The sequence below is a fragment of the Brachionichthys hirsutus genome, chromosome 4, assembly GCF_040956055.1.
Source record: "Brachionichthys hirsutus isolate HB-005 chromosome 4, CSIRO-AGI_Bhir_v1, whole genome shotgun sequence".
NCBI classification, from domain to species: domain Eukaryota; kingdom Metazoa; phylum Chordata; class Actinopteri; order Lophiiformes; family Brachionichthyidae; genus Brachionichthys; species Brachionichthys hirsutus.
In genome coordinates, this window is record NC_090900.1 from 3,690,133 (window position 1) to 3,707,501 (window position 17,369).

At 41.7% G+C, this 17,369-nt stretch overlaps 1 protein-coding gene across 1 annotated transcript; it reads left to right on the forward strand.

Annotated features, from left to right (window-relative positions):
- Positions 1–8,745: 8,745 nt before the first annotated feature.
- Positions 8,746–13,879, forward strand: slc14a2 (solute carrier family 14 member 2). Its single transcript, XM_068760774.1, has 12 exons — positions 8,746–8,769; positions 9,402–9,473; positions 9,556–9,724; positions 9,848–10,037; positions 10,432–10,560; positions 10,658–10,850; positions 10,944–11,091; positions 11,185–11,319; positions 11,450–11,499; positions 11,590–11,796; positions 13,425–13,482; positions 13,839–13,879. Exons 1-12 carry the CDS (start codon positions 8,746–8,748, stop codon positions 13,877–13,879), a joined length of 1,416 nt encoding a protein of 471 aa, XP_068616875.1.
- Positions 13,880–17,369: the final 3,490 nt, after the last annotated feature.

The window sequence follows — 17,369 nt, forward strand, 5'->3', positions numbered from 1 at the left end:
TTAATTATTTCTTACACAGTGTGTCGGGGAATAACCCCTACATAAGTTGGTCCTTCGAAGTGCCGGCGCTCAATATAACCGACGTCTCCGAGCCGCGGTGAGGAAGCTGAACGTGCACGCGCTCCGACGGAGCGGATCTAAAGTCCAGTGGAGCAACTTCTTCACTGGCCAGCCTTTCTCTTTCGGTTCGCCGACGGACGGTTTGACGAGCCCGAACAGCGATCCTACGCACGTTTTAAAGAAGGTAAGACAAACTTGTGTTAAAGTACTGCAGCTGCTTTAACCCGCGCTGGTCGCGCAAATAGTTACGCGCGTGCGGGTTCACGTGTATGGGTTACGCGCACGCCGGCCGTGTGCATGAATAGTTACGCGCGTGCGGGTTCACGTGTATGAGTTACGCGCACGCCGGCCGTGTGCATGAATAGTTACGCGCGTGCGGGTTCACGCGTATGAGTTACGTGCACGCCGGTCGTGTGCATGAAAAGTTACGCGCAAGAAGGAATCATTATTACAATGTTTACCTTAAAAATAAGTGAGATCTAGTCTGGCCAGAGGGGGAGGGAGAGAGAGAGAGAGCGAGAGAGCGAGCGAGCGGTTAGCCACGTGGGGAGTGTGTCTGTGTTTTGAATGCGTATTGCGTGAATGAAGTCTGAGCATTATTGGTCATCTGGCTGACGGTCCGTTAACGGCTGAAGATCATTTTGGATTGATATTGTTTTGGCTTATGAGGAATCTAGGTGGTTATCAATTGCATCGAAAACAATATTAGTTCTGAGCAAAAGCTCCGGTGAAAGGCTGAATTTGAGGCCTCATCTGGCTAGCTTGCTGTTCAGAATCTGAATATTGGTCCGTGAGAACTTTGTATTTTGATAAACCACACTCTGTATTTAGCATAATGGGGATTTGTAACGGGAAAAAGAAAAAAGAGCCTGTTGTTAGTGAGCAACAGATCCCAACAGGGGACAAAAAATATATGAAATATCGCTACCCAGATTCTTCTGAGAATGTAAACCCTTGGGAAGCAAATTATGGATTCACTGGTCATTTGAAAGTAGAACCATTGAGGGGGATGCATATCCATATGAGAGTCAGAACAGAAAATGAACCAGTGAAGGAGGAAGTTGAAGGTTTACACCAGTTGTGGATTAAAGAGGAGATAGAAAGAACACACAACATGTTAAAATTAAATGAGCAGAGTGGCAAAGCAGGAGTGGATTGTTGGTTGGTAAGAATTGATGCAGGAATGGTGAATGCAACAAAAGGAAAAGGTGAAGTATTTTGGCACGATTTGGATGGAGAGGTGGAAGATGAATGTCAAAGAAAAAGGAACAAGAAGGCAACCAGTAAGTATGGGAGAAAGAACAAGGTAAGTGAAGCAAAGTGTTGGAACTGTAACCGAAGAGGACATTTTGCAAGATCATGCCATAAAAAGAAAAAAGAGGAAAAAATGTTTAACAGTTTTCAAAATGATGGAGAATGTTTCAGAAGCAGACAAAGACACGCCGCATGGTGAATTGAAGATGGACGCTGCACAGAAACATCATGCAGACAACAACTCCAAAATGGCGACCAGTTCTGCAGGCCTCGACTGGACATTCGTGCGAGGGGGGGGATATCCTTCCCTGTTGAAAATAGACATCTAGGAAGGTAGACTGTTTGTTTGTAAATAGATTATTTCTAGCAAAGAAGAAGGAAAAAGTGATGTTTTAGTAATCAAGGTACAAGAGGATGTTTAATGATGGAGGAGATTTAAGAAGGATTGAGAAGGTCGCTTGGATGGAGTGGAGAAGAACGTCAGAAGGAAGAAGCAGGAACTGGTGAGTATACGGAAAGTATTGAGAATGTGTGGAGGAACAGCTAAGTTGAGGAAAAGAAACCAGAATGTGGTAAGTGTTGGAAACGTAACATGTAAGAAATATGATGTGTAAAGATTGTTTTGAGCATTTCAGAAGAGACAAAGCATGGAGAAACGGCATGCTGAGACCACATGGCAGCTCCAAGATGGAGACCAGGACAACCACAAAATGGAGGCTTAAGCAGAAAAAGTCTTTGTGAATTCCAAATTAGCATGACAGAACCATCCATGTCTGTGCTGTGAGAGAGTAGCTAACTCTTACGGCACAGCCATTGATATACAAATTTTTCTGGAGACACCTTTTGTTTGGGAGAGACCGGCTGGTTGCAGACCCATGTCCATGGTTTGTGGAATGCATAGCCACAAAAGGTCTTCTGAAACAGAGGGTGAATCCATGGAGACACGTAGCAGGAGTTCAGAGTTTGTTGATAGATTAAAAACTAAAGTAATCTCAGGATCTAAATAAAATCTAAAATAATTGGTGATGATTCAACGGCGGACAGGTAATTGCACAAACACACGCACACATCTAAAGGGACTTTTGACTACGGTACAAGACAGATAAGGAGGTTAGAGACTGACTTCAGACTGAAGGAAGATGAGACGACTAGAGACAGACTTGAATCAATTCAGATGTGAATTGGGGACTTGACATTTGTGAATATAACATGTAAATTTAATGCTTTTTCTACCATAGCAGGAGGGATCCCGGACTGGACTGGGAGCAGATAAACTCTGCCACTCAATAGTGAAACGTGAAATGAAGGAAGGAAAAGGTTTAAAGATTTTATCGTGTGTCAATAAAGAAATGTGTTTTGTTCTGAGTTGCGAATGCAGATAGCAGCTCCAGGAACACCAGGAGAGACTGCTAAGCTGTGATGCAGAAACAACAGCCAACGGAAGCGCTGTACGGTCGAAGGAACATCTCAGACAAGTAACAGCAGAGGAGAAGCCTGACGGACTGGAGGCGATGAACCTTCCAGCCAACACATGGCAACCTCAATAGGAGCATCTCAGACAAGCATAGGGTGAGAGGCACATGGAAACTCTTTTGAACTTATTTCATCCCAAATTGAGTGATGTATATAATATGTTGTGAATGTGATGTAAGAGTAGGAATTATTTTGAGACATTGTATCAACCAAGTTAGACTAATGCTGATAGAGTAGACTAGATTTACTAATGGAAGCAAGTTTGAACCATGGAATACGTTCATAGTTCAAACAGGAGGGATTGCACAGCAGTAATTAAATCAATAATTACTCTGGAAGAATAAAAATAATACTAAAAAAAATTGTTTGCTGTATATATGTGTAGAATCACTAAATCCTGTTCCAGTAGCCATAATAACTAGTTATAACGGTAATGATTTTGTGAATCAGGTGGTAAGGTGTGAAACAACATGCAGATCAGATGTCACTGTATATCAGAGCGCTAGGCTAGTGTAGAGAAGGCTAAAATGAGGTTTGGCCAATGCACGGAAGAAACCAAAAGCCATGGATGCGGTACATCGATTTGGTGAAGAGGAAGCGTTGAGTGAATGGATGAAACACACTCTTTCTGAACGATGTCCAGAGAGCAAATGATCTGCCGAAGTTTTTCTTTGTCCCGACAGGAGGGCGAATCTACAGAGCGTGTTTGGTGTTGGCGTCTTCATGGAAACTATCGGGGAGCAGCAGACGGTCCGGACCGAGGAAGGGAGGACCACTCAGGGTCATGCTGACGACACCAACGAGACGTGAACATCCAGAGTTCTTCCTGAATCCATCCGTTGCACTGCAGGAGGAAACGTCTCTTGCCAAACTGATCCAGAGATGCAGACAGGAAGTCTGATCAGAGAGAGGTGGTGAGAGATTGAATCACACTCATTTTAAGATCCGTGAGGAAGAGACCCTCACAGTGTAACGCAGGACAAGAACACTGACAGTGAAGCTGAATCATTCTTCAAAAAGATTTGCTGATGGACAAGGAACGACAACAACGAGACTGACTTAACACCGAGAACAGTTTGCATATTCCAAAGTGTAATCTGTTTGAATGTTTGTCTAGAGATGTGTGACTAGAAGAACGTCATAAAGTAATTTATGCAGATTAGGAGAGTTTCATAGGAGTAGTTAACCAACACCTGGTATCGTTATACTGTATTAATTGCAACTGTCAGTAATTTATGATTAAGTGGAGAAGCGTACGATGCAATTAGAATCCTAAAATAGATCAAATAACACTAATGAGCAGGATGTAGATTTAAATTCATAAACTAAATTTAACTAAACAATTGCTAATAGAAAGATAGGTTAACAATTATACTAAAATAGAAGTAATAAGTCTACAACAACGTAAAAGTGTCTAGGCATATGACTTTTGATAGCATTAGAGTAAGTAAAAGTAGCTAAATTCTAGTGACAAGTTGAGTTAATAAGAATTGTTATGATTATCCATCCATAACATAATATAGACATTGTAGTAATTTAATTTAGAGTTCAGAATGTTCCAGATGTGTTAAAACTTTGGAGCAATAAAGATAAAATAATCATGTCACTGTTTTCAAATTACAGTATAGAATAGATAGTGCTGGTAAAATATTAAAGTAATTCAAACTAGGAGAAATATCGGTAATGCGCTAACGTAGGATTTGTGAATAAAGGGTTTGACAGTGACATTTAGATTGTGGAAATGAATGTTGATTGTTTTTGTACTGATTTGATTTTATGTTTTTTTCGTGTTTGTTTTCCTTGTTGACGATGAATGAGATGTTTGACATTGTATTAGGAGGATTGTTAAAATGCCTGGATTGGGGGTCGTTAAGATAATCGCAGGTGCAGCTGGATTGTGGAAGGAATTTTCCCATTTGAAAGATGTATGCTATATGAAGATGGAATCTGCAAACTACGGGTTTTTCGCCTTCCTCCCTGATTCAGGTCAGATCTTGAATGTAAGAACTCAGATCATGAATGTAATAACTCAGGTATTGATTTTGATTGTACTGATTCTTTTTTATCCTTGTTTTCTGATAGTTTAGTTCTAGTATAGTGTTTGAAGCATGTTTAGTTAACACCTAATGTTTTGTAGTAACCATAGAGATAAGGATGTTACAGTATAAGTATTAGGCCATGTGAAATGAAAATTCCAGGAGGGAAATGTTAGAGTAGCGTTGTATTTTCATTGTAAAACTGTAAAGATGGAGGAAGCCATGAGGTTTTCCCATAGGAAAACTTCCCTTTGTCTTTAGTTTCATCGAAGGGGGTAGGGATCTATGTAAATACCTGGGACAACCTACTTTCACCGTGTGAATAAAAAGGCCGAGAGGTCTCGGGCGAGGGGTCTTTTGTTCGCAGCCGCTGGGCGAGCAGGGTCCCTCCTTACCGGTAAAGTATCGAAGTTTGTCTGCCTGATTCATTTTGTGTGCGTTTAATTATTTCTTACACAGTGTGTCGGGGAATAACCCCTACAGACAACAAGCATCAGACAAAGAATACATACAAAAAACGTCTCATCGTGCTGAAAGAGGCCGTCCATTCTGAAAAAGGGGAAAATAGTAACAAGCAATTCCAAACACACATGCGCACACACACACACACACACACACACACACACATTGAGATGTGGCCAGGCGTCAGGCCAGATGCTCCAAACGAAGGAAACTCACATTCTTGTGATGGAGAGTCATCAAGTATCAGGTTCCATAGACTCTAGCAGAGACTAGGAGACCCCCCCCCCCCCCTCTCTCACACACACACACAGGCATATTTTATAGCCCTGTCCTTTTTCCTGTGTCTGCGACGGTTCTAAAAGCTGCCTTTTCTAACCTTGTTAGATCGGTTTCTGTAAAAACAAGGGCAGATGTACTAGAGTATTTTATGAGAATTTGGTTATCGTCAATGAGAAAACCTCCTACGTCTCCTACAATGTTGTAATGTAGGCTGTAGGCAGAGCAGAATAGATGCTGAGATGCTCTATCTTGAATTAAACTGGCAAAAACAAACAAAGAACCAAATGTAAAAATAGATGGAGAATCCTGAGACGGAGAAGCTTCTATTTCAACAACAACAAAATTCATTGGTGGAGTGAAATTAAGAAATACCCGACGCAGTCAGAGTTGCATGCCCATTTGTGTGATTTTGAATTACCTGTGAAGTTGCTGTAGTATCAGTAGGAAGCATGTCACAGCTTTGCATTGCTTCCTTTGTCAGGTACCACACCTGTGAATCTATTAGCACAATGTTTGTTCCACACACTTAATTGAACTACCCACCACCGCACACCAGATGGCGTCTCTCTGAAAACTAATCAAGACAACTCAACAGCTGAAGTAGCAGCAGCCCTGATTCATCCAACGTTTCATCAAAATGGAAAAAGCCATGATAAACTAGTGCCTACTGTACTACGCTGCCATCACGATGACCCTCCTCCTTCAACGACAACGAGTTGACAACCAGCACATGATTTACTGGTACAGCATCATAATAAAGCACAAAGCCTCCCTCCACACTGTGTTAGTGAAACAGGGGAATGAAAAGTGAGTTCATCATTACATGTAATTTACTCAGTTTATACCTTGCAACAAAACTTCAAAGTTCTGACCTTAAAGTCAGAACTCTAAAAAACTGATTTTCATAATCCTCTTCCGTAGTCTTTACATCTTGTCAGTTCACAACAATACACAGGGTACAGTATGAAGTGATCAAAAGCCTTTTGATCACTTCGTACTGTCTTGGAAGTTTACTAGTGTGCTGTCATACGTAAATAAACTCACACCACTGCAGTACATTTGTTAAGTGGATGCCAGCAATGTGAGCTCATCAAGTCAGATGGACAGGGAAGAGGAGTACAGGTACATGCAGTTCCAAATAGCTCCACTAGGTGTCGGTGTCGACATAGTCTTTCGCTGTTGCCTCACAGAAAGAAGGTCTCGGGTGCATCTACTGAATTATATAACATGGCTCTCATGGCACGTATTATGGATATGTCATCATGACACATATTTTTACCCTCGCCGAAGAGGAGGCGACGGTATTGCAATTGGGTCCGTTTGTTTGTCTGTCTGTTTGTTTGTTTGTTTGTTTGTTTGTCTGTCCGAGCGCATAACTCAAAAACTAGGAACCCAATCGACTTGAAATTTTTACACAAGCAAGGTTCTGTCCGTGGCTTGGTCCTCCCCGAGAATGGCGTTGATCCGGATCTGGATCCAGACTCTAGAATTATTTTTACATCTGGAATTGTGCCTTTGCTGTAAACTGCCACTTAAAGAGGGAGGGACATGAATGGCATGATGGGAAAAAGAGTCCAGAAGGTGTCTTGTAGTACGTTCCGGAGTAGCACGCTAGAGCAGGTTTGGCTCCTCTGATCCGGAAGCCCTGTTTACTGTCTCACAAAATCCAATAGTCTATTGGAGGCGGGGTGTGCAATGTCTGATTGTCTTTCTAGTTTACATCTGGAATTGTGCCTGTGCTGTAAACTGCCACTTTAAGAGGGAGGGGAACGAATGGCATGATGGGAAAAAGAGTCCAGAAGGAGTCTTGTAGTACGTTCCGGAGCAGCAAGCTAGAGCAGGTTTGGCCCCTGTCTCACAAGATCCAATAGTCTTTTGGAGGCGAGGGTCTGCAATCTCTGATTGTCGTTTTCTAGTTTTAATCTCGGTCACCTGCATTTCCTGCAGTAGTCATGTGTAAAGAGAAGGGAGAAGGGAATTTGTGCAAAAATGATTTGTATCTGAGGAATGATTCCTGCAAGTACCTGCTCAGCAGGTTCGAAGATGTATCAAGTAAAAAAAAAAAGCTAATCTGTATGTGACATGCATACTAGGATTACTTTAATCAAGGTTAAATTAACATTATAATCATATCTATTAAAGATCCTACTACTCCTATTGTACTTTTGGCTTGTCCCAGCAAATCAACGTTCTCCACTTCACCCTGTCCTTCGCATCGTCCTCCCCAAGTTGGATTTGAACCTGAGACCTTCTTGCTGTGGCAACAACACTAACCACCAAATTATAGCTGTGTGCCAATGATGACTCCGAGATACGTGTATTCAGAGACGATCAGAGACGATTGACAATTAACAGATGAATGTAACATTTTAGAAAATCCAGTCGTTTTTCAAAATAAAATGGCTGTAATAATCAATACAACATAAATTATACTTATTACTGTGCAGCCCGGTAACAATGCCTCAAGGACCCGTTGATTTCACGCGGAGCAAATGAAGGGAGGCCAATACAATATGATCTATTATGCTATTTCTGGTCAGCATGCATGCAGCAGTAGGATAAAAAGAGAAGAAGCTAAATAATATACAGAATAATTATTAACATTCTGTTAAAAACAACGTATATAGAAAAGTAAATATCTGGAATCTAGAGCAAATAAAGCACCAATGTTTGAGATTTCCAGATGTTCCTATGACTGGAACTCTCCAGTGAACCAGCTGCAGAACTATGTAGGTTAATAGTGAACAAGGGCGATATTAATGGAGGTTGGACTCGCCCACCAAGCACTTTGTCTGTTGGCAGAAGGACCTCAATTCCAGATGTAAGCCTGCACGGAGTCGCTAAAATTGGAATTCTCTCTATTAATGTACTGCCTGAGGATTTTCTTACAGTTTGGAAGTGCCTCTATTCCTGCCGATGGTCAGCTCAGCAGGACGGAGACTCGAGTTATAAAATGACAAATGTGGTGAAATGCTTGTCGTGACCAGGAAAGAGGAGCGAGGAGACACTATCTGTTTGTATAGTGAGACTTGGGTGTGCCAAAGATTATCTCTGTGACAACGGTTGAGAGGGTGAAATGAAGAGGAATTTTATCTTCTTTTTTTTCCAATCTCTGATGCTATAAACGTCTTCTATCACTCCAAACTGAGAATCCCTGCAGCCACTGCCTCTTCTAGGACATATGCCTGGATCATATTGCACAGCGGTAGGAGAATGTATATCTTACGCTTAGTTAGCTAGACACTAAATTGTGACAAAATTTGATGAGCATGGACAAAATTTAAAGAAAAAGTCAATTAATCCTTTTTTAAATAATTTACCTACCATATATGCTATTTTATTTCACACTGTAAGCTAAAAAATATATAACTAACACATTTATAACTTAATAATAAATTGCATTTACATTTGAATCTTAGATTTTTTAATAGTATAATTTAGTACATCACCTTTTCAACTATGCTTTTTAATTTACTTTTTTGGAAGTAACTTTTTGTCCTTTTTGTAATTATATTCATGTATATATATATTATTATTATATATATTCAAGTGACACAACAAAAGGATAAGAAGTGAGAGAAGACCAGCGAGAGGACTTCTGCTCGCATTTAAGGTTAATGTGGATGGAATTGTGGATGATTTATGTACGAAGGACTTTCAACGGAAACAAGACCGCAAGGGCTTTTTTGAAATGCTCCTCTTAGACAGGATGTTTGACTTTATTTGTACTGTAATACATGCTACTGTGTGACTGTACTTGTACTCTAACATTCTATCTAATAAATATATTCATTCATTCATGTGGTTCTGTATCACACATTTTATTTCACCTCTCAGGATATCCAGAAGATTACCAACTGTTCCACTTCTGTGTCCTCAACCAGCGCCTCGCCTGCGACCGAGTTTCTTGTAAGCTAGTGCTCACAGCGCTGCATAAGTGAGATGCTAATGTAATTCTCTAATTGATTTCCAATCATAACGGTGGCTGCAGGAGCTCCAGTCGCTGATGATAAGCACAAAGCATGACTCCCAACAGGACGGGGGGGAGAAGAACCTCAAGCAGCCACGAAAGGCTCCCCTGCAAGGGATGAGGACCTGCTTCTTGAAGCTGACCTCCTACTTCTCTGGCGACATGCAAATATCTGCAAAATGGGTCGAAAGTAATGATTGAATCTGCAGTGTTCTGTCCGTGTATAATCAAATACTGCTATGGTTCACAGTGAGAAGACAATTAAGCTGAACTTGGATCCACAGTGTCTGTCTGTTCTCCCTCCATCCTGCAGAGCAGTTTTTTTTGGTGCAGTTGCTGGACTGGGTTTTGCGTGGAGCTGCTCAGGTGATGTTCGTCAACAACCCTCTGAGCGGACTCATCATTTTTGCTGGCCTGATCTTACAGAACTACTGGTGGGCTCTGAATGGCTTCGTGGGGACAGTCTTTGCCACTCTTTCTGCCGTTATTCTGCAACAGAACAGGTTCGAATTCTATTTTTGATCAATTGGGTTTTTTTTTTGGGCGGCACCGTGGCGTAGTGGTTAGCGCTGTCGCTGCACAGCAAGAAGGTTCCGGGTTTAAATCCTATCTGTGCGGAGTTTGTATGTTCTCTCCGTGACCGCGTGGGTTTTCTCTGGGTTCTCTGGTTTCCTCCCACCTCCACAAACATGTATGCGTGAATAGTTATCTGTCTCTGTGTGGTCTTGCGATGTGCTGGCGAAGCGTCCAGGGTGTACGATACCATATGAGAGAATGTGGCATGAATAAATGGATGATACCTAATTTTGCTTGCAGAAAGAGAAACGTTAAGTCCGAAGATTTTACACTCTGTCATCAAAAAGTGAACATTGATGAACTGAACTATCTTTACTTTAGGGGTGCAATAGCTGCAGGTCTGTATGGATACAATGGAATCCTGGTAGGTCTACTGATGGCCGTGTTCTCCAACGCGGGAGACTGGTACTGGTGGCTCCTGCTCCCCAACATCTTCATGTCCATGATGTGGTAAGCAATGAGATGGACTGAAGGGTTTATGTGCTTCAAAGTCCCATTTGAGGTGAATGTGGACGTTTAACACTCGCGTTGTATCCTTGCTTTTAAGCCCAATCGTGTCCAGTGCCTTGGCATCGATTAACAGTCGCTGGGATCTGCCGGTGTTCACGCTACCCTTCAACATCCTTGTGTGTCTTCACATGGTTGCCACCGGCCACTTCAACCTTTACTTCCCCCAAGTCCTCATTCAGCCTCGCAGCGAAACACCCAATATCACCTGGGATGAGATCGATGTACCCAAGGTCGGTGACGAGGCCAGAGTTTGTTGTTCGCTTACATGACCCCCCTGAGGGGTGAAATCTTTGCTTTGTTGTGAATTCTCTGTCTGTCTCCAGCTGTTCATGTCAGTGCCAGTGGGAATCGGCCAGGTCTACGGCTGTGACAATCCTTGGACAGGAGGAATCTTCATCATCTCACTTTTCATCTCCTCCCCTATCACCTGTGCTCATGCTGTTTTGGGATCTGCTGTGGGCATGGTGGCTGGTGAGTGATAACCTGGCAGGCACCCAATCAGGAAGTGTGGATAAATATTATTATTACAACTTTTGCAATGGTTGTGATATGATCATTTTACAGGCTTGGCTCTGGCAGCTCCTTTCGGAGACATTTACTTTGGACTTTGGGGATACAATTGTGTGTTAGCCTGCATTGCTATCGGAGGAATGTTCTATGCCCTCACTTGGCAGGTGCATCTGCTTGCTATCATATGTGGTGAGTGAGTAAAGTAAAAATACTTGTCTGGTGGCTTTATTATATAACATGTATATTGTCAGATAGAATCCAGCTGATCATGGTATTCATCAACCTCATCCCATAATGATTCTCTTCCCCTCTTCGGCAGCTTTCTTCTGTGCGTACCTCGGCTCAGCCATTGCTAATATCATGGCCACGGTACGTGCACATTTTCTGTCACAATTTGATGAGCTCTTGATCCTAAACAGAAGTTTCATAACTGCAATGCTATTTTCCTTTAAACTTTAGTTTGGCCTACCATCCTGCACGTGGCCTTTCTGCCTCTCCGCCCTCACTTTCCTCCTCGTAACTACAGAGACCAAAAAGATTTTCAAACTGCCAGTGGCCAAAGTCACCTACCCTGAGAAAAATCTGGGCTTCTTCTGGAATCTAAAGAAGCAGTGGAAACTGGAGAAGGAGAAGGAACAGCAGAAAGCCGTAAGAGAAGAAAACATTGTAGATGAGAAAGAGAAGCTGAGGATAGAGCAAAGTAGAATGGATGGAGGAAGAGAAGAAAGTGTGAATCCAAATGATTGGACAAATGTTGAGGACCAGGAATATGAGGAAAAACAAGAACAGGGAACTGAAGAGCTAGACGTCAGAAGCACATAAATAGGCTTCTGCAGTAAATATATGTATCTGGTAGATCCAAATATTCATAAGCATAAACCCAACAATTTCTTCTTAATCGAACAATTCCAAAAACTGCAAAGACTTCCATCTCTGAGAATAAAATATTTATCCATCCATCCATCCATTTTCAACCGCTTATGCGGGGCCGGGTCGTGGGGGCAGCAGCCCAAGCAGGGAAGCCCAGACTTCCCTCTCCCCGGCCATTTCTTCCAGGGGGATCCCGAGAGCATCCCCAGGCCAGCCGAGAGACATAGTCTCTCCGGCGTGTGCTGAGTCTTCCCTGTGGTCTCCTCCCGGTGGGACGTGCCCTGAACACCTCACCAGGGAGGCGTTCAGGAGGTGTCCGAGCCACCTCATCTGGCTCCTCTCAACGCGGAGGAGCAGCGGCTCTACTCCGAGCTTCTCCCGGATGACCGAGCTTCTCACCCTATCTCTAAGGGAGAGCCCAGCCACCCTACGGAGGAAGCTCATTTTGGCTGCTTGTACCCGTGAAAATATTTATATTTGAAGAAAAATATTTGTATCAAAATCACAAAAAAAGCAATGTTTGTTTTTGTAGTTTTTGGTTGGGCTGGGCTCAGTGGGCTGGGCCTTGGGCTGGGAAGGGGAGACGTCCACCGGTTCGAGTCCCAGCCCAGATGAAATGTGAACTGGTGGCTGGAGATGGAGATAAACATTGTTGTGACAGAGATAAACATAGATTTTTTTTCGTCACACAATTATCAGCCACTCACCCAACATGCGGGTCATGGGTTTGTGCTGGAGCCTAGCCCAGCTGTCTACGGGCTACAGTTCATGATCCCAGGGCAAACACCAAATCACGCTATTGCTGACCTACGGACAATTTCGGATTGATCAATTCACCTAAGTTGCATGTTTTTGCTGGTGGGATAAATCCCACGCAGACACGGGGAGAACATGCAAAACTGCACAGAAAGGCCTCACACCCAGGACATTCTTGCTGTGAGAAAACAGCGCTACCTTCTGTGCCACCGTCAGCGATTATCAGTATAATCACAGCCAGATTTTAAACATTGAAACACCAACGTGCATGATATCACAAAATCTGAGGCTTCCTGTGTCTTTTGTCTTTTGAAATTTTAATGATAAAACAATGTTATAATAATATATGCACACATTTAGGAAAAGTCAGGATCCTAGTGGTACATGGGTTTTTTTTTAAAGTTATGATGTTGCACATTTAAAAGCAGTCAAAATGACTGCCTTGGTAGTTCTAGTGTTAAAGCTTGCATTAATACTGGGAGCAGGTTTTATTTTTAGTTGCTTGCATACACAGACACACACAAACACATTCATATTTGTTTGCTTCTATCATTACTTCACTATCACTGCATTAATATCAAATCTTATATTCCCGGTGAGAATTAAAAAGTTGTGCTATCTGATGTGTAATAAATAGTTTTAATTAAGTCCTTTTAGCATCTGTTCAGAAAGCCGTAAGGGAAGAAAACATTGTAAATGAGAAAGAGAAGCTGAGGATAGAGCAAAGTAGAATGGATGGAGGAAGAGAAGAAAGTGTGAATCCAAATGATTGGACAAATGTTGAGGACCAGGAATATGAGGAAAAACAAGAACAGGGAACTGAAGAGCTAGACGTCAGAAGCACATAAATAGGCTTCTGCAGTAAATATATGTATCTGGTAGATCCAAATACTCATAAGCATAAACCCAACAATTTCTTCTTAATCGAACAATTCCAAAAACTGCAAAGACTTCCATCTCTGAGAAGAAAATATTTATCCATCCATCCATCCATTTTCAACCGCTTATGCGGGGCCGGGTCGTGGTGGCAGCAGCCCAAGCAGGGAAGCCCAGACTTCCCTCTCCCCGGCCATTTCTTCCAGGGGGATCCCGAGAGCATCCCCAGGCCAGCCGAGAGACATAGTCTCTCCGGCGTGTGCTGAGTCTTCCCTGTGGTCTCCTCCCGGTGGGACGTGCCCTGAACACCTCCCCAGGGAGGCGTTCAGGAGGTGCCCGAGCCACCTCATCTGGCTCCTCTCAACGCGGAGGAGCAGCGGCTCTACTCCGAGCTTCTCCCGGATGACCGAGCTTCTCACCCTATCTCTAAGGGAGAGCCCAGCCACCCTACGGAGGAAGCTCATTTTGGCTGCTTGTACCCGTGAAAATATTTATATTTGAAGAAAAATATTTGTATCAAAATCACAAAAAAAGCAATGTTTGTTTTTGTAGTTTTTGGTTGGGCTGGGCTCAGTGGGCTGGGCCTTGGGCTGGGAAGGGGAGACGTCCACCGGTTCGAGTCCCAGCCCAGATGAAATGTGAACTGGTGGCTGGAGATGGAGATAAACATTGTTGTGACAGAGATAAACATAGATTTTTTTTCGTCACACAATTATCAGCCACTCACCCAACATGCGGGTCATGGGTTTGTGCTGGAGCCTAGCCCAGCTGTCTACGGGCTACAGTTCATGATCCCAGGGCAAACACCAAATCACGCTATTGCTGACCTACGGACAATTTCGGATTGATCAATTCACCTAAGTTGCATGTTTTTGCTGGTGGGATAAATCCCACGCAGACACGGGGAGAACATGCAAAACTGCACAGAAAGGCCTCACACCCAGGACATTCTTGCTGTGAGAAAACAGCGCTACCTTCTGTGCCACCGTCAGCGATTATCAGTATAATCACAGCCAGATTTTAAACATTGAAACACCAACGTGCATGATATCACAAAATCTGAGGCTTCCTGTGTCTTTTGTCTTTTGAAATTTTAATGATAAAACAATGTTATAATAATATATGCACACATTTAGGAAAAGTCAGGATCCTAGGGGTACATGGGTTTTTTTTTTAAGTTATGATGTTGCACATTTTGAAAGCAGTCAAAATGACTGCCTTGGTAGTTCTAGTGTTAAAGCTTGCATTAATACTGGGAGCAGGTTTTATTTTTAGTTGCTTGCATACACAGACACACACACACACATTCATATTTTTGTTTGCTTCTATCATTACTTTACTATCACTGCATTATTATCAAATCTTATATTCCCGGTGAGAATTAAAAAGTTGTGCTATCTGATGTGTAATAAATAGTTTTAATTAAGTCCTTTTAGCGTCTGTTCTGTTTACTGGTTCTGTTCTTGTGACAGTTCTTGTTGTCTGATCTCTTAGAGCGCCTGAATGGCACAGGGTGCATATTTCCGGAAAAGCAACAAAGACCTCTGGTGGAACAACTGAGAAGTGTCATGTCAAAAGTGTTTTTACCGGCAACCGGGCAATCACATAAAGCCTCCAACACATTTATGCAATTTAAAGGTTTCATTATTTGTTTTGTTTTGCACCATGTCTGAAGAACCCGCTTATTTTATTTTGTACTTATATTTCTACCAAACATTATTTTGTATATTACTGTCGGAAAGAATATTTTCTCAAGGTTAGTGAACAATCATCTATTAACCCAAACATTTCTGCTATAGTACATTTTAATTTTATATTAAATATTTAATTGAGAAATTATATTCTACAAACAAAAGGCTGCAGAGGCCTAATTTATAAAACACTAAGATCCATACTAAAACTACAATGGAATAATGGCTTCTGACAAATTTAAAGAGTTCCCTTTTTAAGTCACACAACCACACACACCTAAATCCAAGCACACAATAAACTTTCAAGGCATTGTTTGTGATTTTTGAATTTCCTTAATATTTGAGGTCCTGAGGAAAACGTACTTTTACACAAAAATACTACAAAATATTTACAACTGCCAAATCCATGGCAAATATGAATAAAGCTTAACTCAATTTGGACTGTCACCGTAGTAATGACAAGTAGTAACACACCACTTTCAAGTTTAAATTCTGAAAATCATTTTCAACATAACTTGTGTTTGAGTTGCAGCAGAAAATCAGTAAAAGCCTATTTTGAATTTAAGTACAGGGGGAGGCAAAAACGCAAGAGAAATCATAGCAACTTAAATTCAAATAGAAGACATTGCATCAAAAAAAAAGTGTTTATTGTTGACAGGACTACAGCATCACAGTTTCAAAAACATTTGCAGCATTTAAACCCAGAGCAAAAACAAAAGACGACACGACTGGGTTTTCCTGGCATGTGGTTCTCCACAACAATCTTCATCCCAGATCGGCTTCTTAAACTCTGACCTGTCACCTGAAAAACTTCAGCAACACTCGCCTCTGAAAGCTAATAGACCCCGTTCACAACAGCCAAGCTGTCAAGGCGCACATAAACACAGGTTTAATATTCCATTTAGTGTAGCTGTGCCTTTGTACAGCACCAGCATGCAAATTATGACTTTGTGACTCAGTTTAACCTGAATGGAAGTTAACCATGAATAGTCTTTGATCCATTTCAATATTAAATGGATGCTTTGAAAATGATCTTTTTCAATCAACATCACACATCTTCATATTTTGTGATTGAAATATGGCAGAAAATCAAAGTCCTGGAGGCTCAATTAAGCTGATCAATTAATCTGATATCAGGCAACTGGAGGGCTTTAATTCTGATCATCTTTATCTCTTCTCACATTGGAACCCCATGAAAATCCTTCAGATAAATGAAACAGAAGATACCTTAGAAGACGTCGCTACTAAAACCGATACTCGTCTTGTAACGGTGTTAGCTGTGTCAAAGTAAAGTAAGTAGTAGAAGTACAAGTTAACATAAAGCTCAAGATGAGCGCACAAGTCTATTTAAATAAAATCTTGAAAACATAGCTGGATGATATTCATGTACCATTCTTTTGGTTTTTTTCATGATGGATAGGTCAGTCAATCCAAATCTAGATGCTCCTTCAACCACTTTTAAGTTTTAAGGGCTAATGTGCATTTTGAACATACAAACATTCACCAGCGAATGGCTTGTCTGGGGTCATCTAAATCAAGAAATGCAACAAAAGATTTCTTTGCATAAGTCTCGCCTTTACACTATATACACAACACAATTTTTAAATGTCAAAAGCTAAAATATTTGAAACCGTACATCAAAAATTGCAGGAGAGAACGCTGAAGGATTGCACATCTATTTACATTATAGATAAAAGTTTACAAGCACGAAAAAATGATGTACAGTGATTGCACTTGCAGGTAAAAAGTCATTATAGGAAAAACAAAATGTTGCTCAGACCTAAAGTGAGCTCTTGAGAAAGAAAGAATGAAAAAGCGTCATCGAGGCTCCAGTGTAGACCGCCCGTTCTCATCTGAGACAAATCGGTTGCTGTGTGGATGGGCTGTTGGGCAGTGGGATGGGTTTTCAGTACATTCTATTGATGCAAACACAAGTTCAGTGCATTAAGCTATCCACGCGACAGCGACTGTTTCTGCAGATTTTCATAACGGTGAAAACAATGTCATTTTAATTCTAATAATACATTAGTTCTTCAAATAGCAGTA